This window comes from Cebus imitator, unplaced genomic scaffold, assembly GCF_001604975.1.
Source record: "Cebus imitator isolate Cc_AM_T3 unplaced genomic scaffold, Cebus_imitator-1.0 Scaffold85, whole genome shotgun sequence".
NCBI classification, from domain to species: Eukaryota; Metazoa; Chordata; class Mammalia; order Primates; family Cebidae; genus Cebus; species Cebus imitator.
In genome coordinates, this window is record NW_016107400.1 from 6,199,689 (window position 1) to 6,208,265 (window position 8,577).

The window sequence follows — 8,577 nt, forward strand, 5'->3', positions numbered from 1 at the left end:
TTTTGAGGTTGTGTTTTGCTCTTGTTGCCCAGGCTGGAGTGCAATGGGAGTGATCTCAACTCACTGCAACCTCTGCCTCCTGGGTTCAGGCGATTCTCCTGCCTTGGCCTCCCAATTAGCTGGGATTACATGGATGCGCCACCATGCCTGGCTAATTTTGTATTTTTAGCAGAGACAGGGTTTCTCCATGTTGTTCATACTGGTCTCGGACTCCTTACCTCAGGTGATACACCCGCCTCAGCCTCCCAAAGTGTTGGGATTACAGGAGTGAGCCACCGCGCCTGGCCTATCTCAGGTATTTCTTTTATTTTCCCCTTGACTCAAGTAATTTTCATAACCTTCCCTTTTTATTAACCCTCAATTTTATTATTACAAATTACTTGAATTTTAACATCAGAATTGACCATTGGTTTTAGAGTATTTTTACTCAGATTTTTTTCTCTGTTCATATATACATAAATTTTAAAAAGCTTTCTAAAATTTAAACAATAAATATAATTTCTGAAAGTTGAGAAGGGAAAATAAGTGAAGAGAGGAAAAAGAGCAATTAATAAACAGTATAACTGAAAGCAGAGTCTATAGAGTAGATTTTATGGCATATTAATTTTATGTTAATTAGAGTATACTGCAGCTGGGAGCAGTGGCTCATACCTGTATCCTAGCGCTTTGGGAGGCCCAGGCAGACAGATCACTTGAGGCCAGGAGTTTAAGACCAGCCAAGCCAAGATGGTGAAACCCTGTCTCTACTAAAAATATAAAAATTAGCCAGGTGTGGTAGTGTGTGTGCCTGTAATCCTAGCTACTTGGGAGACTGTGGCATGAGAATCACTTGAGCCCAAAAGGTGGAGATTATAGTGAGCCCAGACTGTGTCACTGCACTCCATCCTGGGTGACAGAATGAGACTCTGTCTCAAAAAATAAAAATAAAAATAAAACTGAAGTGTCTATTGCTAGTCATTATCTTCACTGTGGGAAAAAGAACAACAGCCAAAATATACCTGGGAAATGAATAATAAAGCAGGCATAAGTGAATGGTCTAGATTTACCTGAGTGGTTTAGCTGTGGTGAGAATTCCTGCTGGGACAAGCGATCTTGTTCTTCTACTGTTTTCCTACTAAAATGCCTTATTTTTTCAGCTCTTTGAGCACGCTAGAGGAAACAAAAACAGCCCAAGAAATACATTTTCTTTAAAGCTTTATTAGAGTCAGGAACCGTTTTCAAATTGTTTGTACTACAACACCTTAATTTAAGAATACGATTCACTTACCTGAAGGCGGGCTAGTGTCTTGCTGTATTCCCTTTTCAAGAATGCTAATTTCTCCTTTAACTGGAAGAAGAAAAACACCAACAATACTGGGCAAGTGGAAAGGCGGAGTCAGAGGGAAGGGATGCAGTGCTTGGCAGAGTCCCTTAGCAAGAGGCAGCGAGTAGCACTGGTCCCTAACAATCTACTTTCAGTTCTCAAAAAGCACCAAGCTCTTGACCATTTCATAATCTTTGCATAACCTGTTCCTGTCACTTGGAACATTTCAAGCCTTAGCTTAGATTTTTATTTCCCTGGAATAGACTTCTGGGTCCTTCTCCAAATCTAGGTTAGACACTCTACCAGTCCTCTTACTTCCTTTATCACAATATTATCACATTATGTTATCTGTTTACATCTCTGTTTCTCCCCATTGCCCAGATCCATGAAGGTGGCAGGGACTGTCACCCTCAGTCATTTAACAAATGAATCTTTTGTCAATTAATGGTCCAAGTATCTCTGGTACCTGGGACAACAACCGATACCCGCTATGTGGCAATTATTGCTCCAGATGCTATTCCAGATGCAATTCACATACAGTGAGAAATACATATAATAAGAAAACAGAGAAAATGATTTTACAAGGTAATAAATAACTAGATAGATAAACAGAGTGATGTGAGAGAGTTACTAGCCTACTGATAGGGACTACTTTAGTTAGAGTGGTCAGGGAGGCATTTTTGAGGACCATCATTTGAGCCTAAGATTGAAGGAGGAAGGAGCTAGTTTTGGGAAGATCAGAGGGAATGGTACCCCAGGCAGAGGGCACCACAAATATAAAGTATCTGCAGTGGAATGGGCTATGTGTGTTTGAGGAACACGCAGAAGGCCAGTGAAGCTGGAGCTATCACTGCTGAATCCCCAGCCAGGCACACAGTAGGCATTTAACAAAGATTTATTAAATAAATAAATGAATTGGCCTGAATCAAATTACTGTTCTCTGAAAGTCTAGATTCCCTTGTCTCTCTGGCTTCTTTGGTTCAAAGGATTCTCTCAGCAGCAAATCCAGCCCAGGTTTTTCTGCTTTTTAGGAACTTTTTAGCTATACTAATCTTCAACTAACAAAACATCAAGATTTCCATCCTCCATATACACCTTAAAAAAAAAAAGAACTACTCAGCTGGGTGCGATGGCTTACACCTGTAATCTCAGCATTTTGGGAGGCCAAGGCGGGCAGATCATCTAAGGTCAAGAGTCTGAAACCAGCCTGGCCAACTTGGTGAAACCCCGTCTCTGCTAAAAATACAAAAATTAGCCGGGAGCGATGGTGAACGCCTGTAATCCCAGCTACCCCGGAGGCTGAGGCAGAAGAATCGCTTGAACCCGGGAGGGGGAGGTTCCAGTGAGCCAAGATCACGCTATTGCACTCTAGCCTGGGCGACAGAGTGAGACTTGTCCTAAAAAACAAAAGCAAAAATCAACTATGTGCAAAACTAGACAAGCTGCCAACTGTGGATTTTTCTTTTCTTTTTTTTTTTGAGTCTCACTCTGTCGCCCAGCCTGGAGTGCAGTGGTGCGATCTCGGCGTCGACTTCAAGCGATTCCTGTGCATCAGCCTCTGAGGCCTGTGCCTCTGGGACTATAGGCGGGCATCACCACACCCGGCTAATTTTTGTATTTTTAGTAGAGACGGGGTTTCACTACGTTGCCTAGGCCGTTCTCAAACTCTGAGCTCAAGCGATCTAGCCATCTCAGCCTCCTAAAGTGTTGGGATTACAGGCGTGAGCCACGAGACTGGCCTCCCACCAATCTTATCAATGTCTGGGGATAATCCTGTTTACCTATAAACGCTCTTTCTCACCCCCAAAGAAGGTAAGCGATAAGAATATCAGCAAAAACTGGAAACATCCTAAACGTCTATCAGTAAAGTACAGTCTAAAGAAGCAAGGGCACTTCCAAGGTCAGGCACGGTGGCGAGCGCCTGTAATCCCAGCTACTCGGGAGGCTGAGGCAGGACAGTCGCTTGAACCCGGGAGGCGGGGGTTGCAGTGAGCCTCGATGGCGCCACTGCACTTCAGCATGGGTGTCTCAAAAAACAAGAAGAAAAGAAAGGAAAAGAAAAGGAAAAAGAACTTACTTTCATTTTTAAGTTCCAGACAGTATTTTTGTTACGAAAATTTGTTACAAAATACTGACTAGAACTTTAAAATCAAAGTAAGGTAGATCAACATGTCCTGACAGGAACGCGAAGCAGGGGTATGAAAAATGGAGCCTGCAGAACCGTTCAGATCAGACCATTTATGAACTTTCCCTTCTCCAAAAAATCCGCATAGGATTCCTTTTAGGTGGTTAGGGATACGTCCCTCCTCCACCACACACACACGAACACACCAAAGGACCTGGAAGTACCAGACTTAAAACCTGTACTTGAGGAGGTGGGGCGGGAGAAGTGAAGATTGAGAGTGCGGGAGGGGGAGGAGCAAGGGCGTCGATACAGCTTTATCTGCAAAGTGTTACACATTGCATTAACGCATTGCTACTGTAATGAGATTTGTTCTTTAAACACCACCACGTCGGCACCACGCTATTTCTACATTTTCATTTTCTGTGCCCCCTCAGCCCTGAGAGGAGGGGAGGTCAGACGATCTTGCTGCCCTCGGATCGCCGATGACATAAAGCCAGGCCTGAAATCCTGAGAAAGAGGGTCAGAGTCCTGCGTCCGCCCTTCCCGCACCCCCTGGCACCTTTTCCTTCTCCTCACAGCTGAGGGGCTTCCCGGGAGGCTCTTCCATTGGGCAGGCGACAGAACGAAAAGAGCAGCCGTTGCCAACCCCAGGCCTGCCGACACCGGGACCCAGTTGTTTCTGGGCCGCGGAGGCGCCTCGAGGAGGAATGGGGAGCCCCAAATCGCCCCCTCAGTGCATGATCAGCTGACCCACGCGGGTCTGGCGCGCCCTAAACTCCGGCCAATTAAATCCACCGTTCTTCTGCGCACGCGCAGCCGGTGACAGCCGAGCACTGGAGCTAGGCCGCCGAAAGGAGAGCCGCGCTGTCGATGAGACTCAGAGGTCCACCTAGAGCGGAAGTGGAGGAGCGGCCGGAAGTAGCCGGAATCTCAAAAAGACTGACCGACTGACTCTGACGGGAGCCGGGTCTGAGGGAAGGAGGCGGCGGCCATGGAGTTGGGCGAGCTGCTTTACAACAAGTCCGAGTACATCGAGACGGTGCGAGTGTCCAGATAGCTACCCTCCCTTTTCCAAGCCTGCGTCCCTTTGAGGCGTGGGTCGGCGGCCCCAACCTGACCCTACCCCACCACCCTGGTCCCTTTGGCCGTTAGTCCCGGAGTATCTGGCGACGCTCCCTGTATGGTCTGGCTTTGCTCTTTACCCCGGGCATGGCTAGTTTAGGCTTTTTGTATTTATTCTTGCTTTTCTCATAGGGATAAAGTGCTTTTAGGAGGGTAGGACAAGTCCCATCCTGTTAATATGAATTACAGCTCGGGCTTCTGGCCCTTTTACACTGCCTTTTGTAATCTGTCAACCTGTGCTAAAAACGATTAGGTTCTTTTTGAGGGGGGCGGGGGACGGAGTCTTGCTCTGTCGCCCAGGCTGGAGTGCAGTGACGCGATCTCGGCTCACTGCCACCTCCATCTCCCGGGTTCAAGTGATTCTCCTGCTTCAGCCTCCCGAGTAACTGGGATTACAGGTGCCTGCCACAACGCCCGGGTAATTTATATAGTTTTAGTAGAGACGGGGTTTCACCATGTTGGCCATGCTGGTCCCGAACCCCTGACCTCAGGTGATCCACCCGCCTGGGCTTCCCAAAGTGCTGGGATTACAGGCGTGAGCCACCGCGCCCTGCCGATTTGGTTCTTTCTGATCAGCACATGATGTTTGTAAAATCCTGGAAGCAGGGCAGGTAGTCAATTAAAATTACTATTTTTTGTTTTTTCTGTTTTTATTTTTATTTTTCCGAGAGAGAGTCTCACTTTTTTGCCCAGCAGTAGCGCGATCTCGGCTCACTGAAACCTCCCGTTTCCCAGGTTCAAGCGATTCTCCTGCCTCAGCCTCCTGAGTAGCTGAGATTACAGCCTGACATCATGCCCGGCTAATTTTTTGTATTTTTTAGTAGACAGGTTTCACTATGTTGCCCAGGCTGGTCTTGAACTCCTGACCTCGTGATTTGTCTGCCTCTGCCTGCCAAAGCGCTGGAATTATAGGCGTGAGCCACCGTGCCTGACCAGCATTACTATTGTTATTTTGGCTTTCTTTGCATTCTCACAACTCTGATATTCATAAAGTCATTATACTCGTTTTAGGGCTATAAAGCTTAAGAAGTGAGACTTGAATCCACGTCTGTCTAATGCCACTAAGCTGTACACATTGAAATTTCTGGGTTCATTCCTTGAGTCCCTAGTTTCCTTTTTTTTTTTTTTTTTTTTTTGAGACAGGGTCTCAACTCTATTGCCCAGGCTGGAGTGCAGTGGCACAATCACGGCTCATTGTAGCCTTGACCTCCCAGGCTCAAGAGATCCTCCAGCCTCAGCCTTCTGAGGAGCTGGGACTATACACACTGCCACCATGAGCAGCTAAATAAAAAAATTTTTTTTTGCAGAGAAGGGGTCTCACTATGTTGCCCAGGCTGGTCCTGAACTCCTGGCCTCAAGGGATCCTCCTGCCTCAGGTTCTCAAAGTGCTGAGATTACAGGCATGAGCCACCACGCTCAGCCATAGTTTCCTCATCCATTGTTGCGTTTTTGATATCCTGGACTCACTCTGTCACGGACAGCACCCCACTTTTAAGTTTTTTTCCTCTCAAAGATGAGCTTTCTTGACAGAAACCTTTAGTCCAGAAACCCAGTAAGTTTGCTCACCCCGGTTTTCTATTGTTTTCTTTTAGGCATCTGGGAACAAAGTCAGTCGCCAGTCGGTGTTGTGTGGAAGCCAGAACATCGTTCTCAATGGCAAGGTAAGGGACAAAGCCTGCTCCAGGCTACAAACCCCTTAGTTTGCTTTCTGCTAATTATCACATTAGCAGGGCAGATAAAATGTTGCCATATCTCCCATTTATTGTTGTGCATTTTCAATTCTCTTGTTTTCAAATTTTTTATTCTCTCAGTTGAATCTCCTTTCTTTTCTTTTCTTTTTTTTTTTTTTTTTTTTTTTTTTTTTTTTTTTTTTTTTTTTTTTTTTTTTTTTTTTTTTTTTTTTTTTTTTGAGACTCTGTCACCCAGGCTGGTGTGCAGTGGCCCCATCTCAGGTCAGTGCAACCAACCTCTGCCTTCTAATTTTAACCAGTTCTCCTGCCTCAGCCTCCCGAGTAGCTGTGATACAGGCACCTGCCACCAAGCCCGGCTAATATTTTGAACTTTTAGTAGAGACAGGGTTTCACCATGTTGGACAGGCTGGTCTCGAACATCTGCCCTCAAGTAATCCACCCACCTTAGCCTCCCAAAGTGCTGGGATACAGACATGAACCACTGCGCCCGGCCTAAGTAAGATCTCTTGGATGCAAAAAGGTTCAATAAGAGGCAGCAGAAAACCTTTTTCCCTTTATGCCAGGAACAAAGTACAATGGTACCTAGAACCAACATTATTGTACGATATTACAGTGTGCATTAAACTACTGGACACAAAGTGTAATCGATAATGAAATATTTGAAGATAGAAACTAAAATAATACTCATAAACTTACCTGTTTAGTAATAATAATTCACTATGAACTGAATCTCTTAAAACGAATGTGAGAATTGGAAAAGATATTAAAGTATGAGACAAATATGCAAAGTGGAATCTGAAAGGTTGATAATCTTGTAATCAAAATAAATTTAAATAGCAAAGAGAAGAGTATAAACTGGGAAGAAAATATCACAAGGTATATTTGAGCTTGGCAAACAGTGAAGTTCACAGTTGTTTTCCTGATATCTGGAACACTCAATTTTGAAAATAATTTTTCTTTAAATGTTACATGTCTAAATTCTAGAAGGAAAATAGTCTCATTATAACCAAGAGATCACAAATATTTTCAGTAGAAGCACAATTAGTCTTCATTAAGCCTGTCATACCAAGGAATTAAGTGAAAAAGAAATATAATTCAGTAATTGCTGCCCAGAGATACTGTTTCTCTTCTTTTTTTTTGAGACAGAGTTTCACTCTGTCACCCAAGCTGGAGCGCAGTGGTGCAATCTCAGCTCACTGTAACCTCTGCCTCCCAGGTTCAAGTGATTCTGTCTCAGCCTCCCAAGCAGCTGGGACTATATGTGTGTGCCACCACACCCGGCTAATTTTTGTATTTTTAGTAGAGATGAGGTTTCACCATGTTGGCCAGGCTGGTCTCAACTCCGAACCTCAAGTGACCCATCTGCTTCTGCCTCCCAAAGTGCTGGTATTACAGGTGTGAGCCACCTTGTGCAGCCCCAGATTTTTTTTTCCCACAGTGAACTATATATAACAAAAGTTACCATTTTAGCAATTTTTAAAAAATTTTTATTCTTTGAGACAGTCACCCAGGCTGGGGTGCAGTGGCGCAATCTCAGCTTACTGTAACCTCCACCTCCCAGGTTCAAGTGATTCTCTTGCCTCAGCCTCCTGAGTAGCTGGGATTACAGGCGGGCACCACCACACTAGAGACAGGGTTGGCCAGGCTAGTCTTGAACTCCTGACCTCTGGTGATCTGCCTGTCTTGCCCTCCCAAAGCAGTGGGATTACAGGCATGAACCACCGCTCTTGGCTTACTATAATAAGTTTTTAATTATGAGTCCTCCATGTTTGTTCTTTTGTAAGATTGTTTTGCCTATTGAGGGCTCTTTGCTTGTTTTTTTTTTTGGATATGGAGCGTTGTTCTGTTGCCCAGGCTGGAGTACAGTTGCACAATCTTGGTTCACTGCAGCCTCCGCCTTCCAGATTCAAGCGATTGTCCTGCCTCAGCCTCCCCAGTACCTGGGATTACAGGTATGCCCCGCCACGCCTGGCTAATTCTTCTGTTTTTAGTGGCAACGGGGTTTCACCATGTTGGCCGTGCTGATCTTGAACTCCTGACCTCAAGTGATCTGCCCGCCTCGGCCTCCCAAAGTGCTGGGATTATAAGCATGAGCCACCACACCTGGCTGCCCTTTGCTTTTTAAAGATGTTTACTTTGGCAGTATTTTGTGTATACAAAAGAATATATGTGACACATGTTATAAAGCATAAAATTAAATCAACACCAGTGAACCCAATACTCAGCTGAAGAATTGGAATGTAATTGGTATACAGTAAGTCCCATTTTTATATTCCTCCCCTATTCCTGTTTTTGCCTCCCTCCAAGAGGAAACCACTGTCCTGATTTTGTGTCTT

The 8,577-nt window shown here is 45.0% G+C and overlaps 2 protein-coding genes across 5 annotated transcripts in view; one reads left to right on the plus strand and one right to left on the minus strand.

Annotated features, from left to right (window-relative positions):
* The window catches only part of PALB2 (partner and localizer of BRCA2), a 37,389-nt gene extending 33,166 nt beyond the window's left edge, over positions 1-4,223 (minus strand). For all 3 annotated transcript variants that reach the window (XR_001826947.2, XM_017534400.1, XM_017534399.1), the window contains exons 1-3: positions 3,988-4,223; positions 1,268-1,327; positions 1,047-1,149 (exon numbers count right to left, since the gene is read on the minus strand). Coding sequence is in view for 2 of the 3 variants with exons in the window: in XM_017534400.1 (XP_017389889.1) it covers positions 1,047-1,149; positions 1,268-1,327; positions 3,988-4,035 (211 nt within the window). In the remaining variant the exon portion in view is untranslated. The remainder of the gene's footprint in view (positions 1-1,046; positions 1,150-1,267; positions 1,328-3,987) is intronic.
* An 18-nt stretch (positions 4,224-4,241) lies between these two features.
* DCTN5 (dynactin subunit 5) overlaps positions 4,242-8,577 on the plus strand; it is a 17,408-nt gene continuing 13,072 nt past the window's right edge. The window contains exons 1-2 of one of the 2 annotated variants that reach the window (XM_037740589.1): positions 4,242-4,467; positions 6,143-6,211. In XM_037740589.1, the coding sequence (XP_037596517.1) occupies positions 4,420-4,467; positions 6,143-6,211 (117 nt within the window). In that variant the 5' untranslated portion in view covers positions 4,242-4,419. The remainder of the gene's footprint in view (positions 4,468-6,142; positions 6,212-8,577) is intronic. The other variant, XM_037740588.1, reaches the window with a different exon arrangement.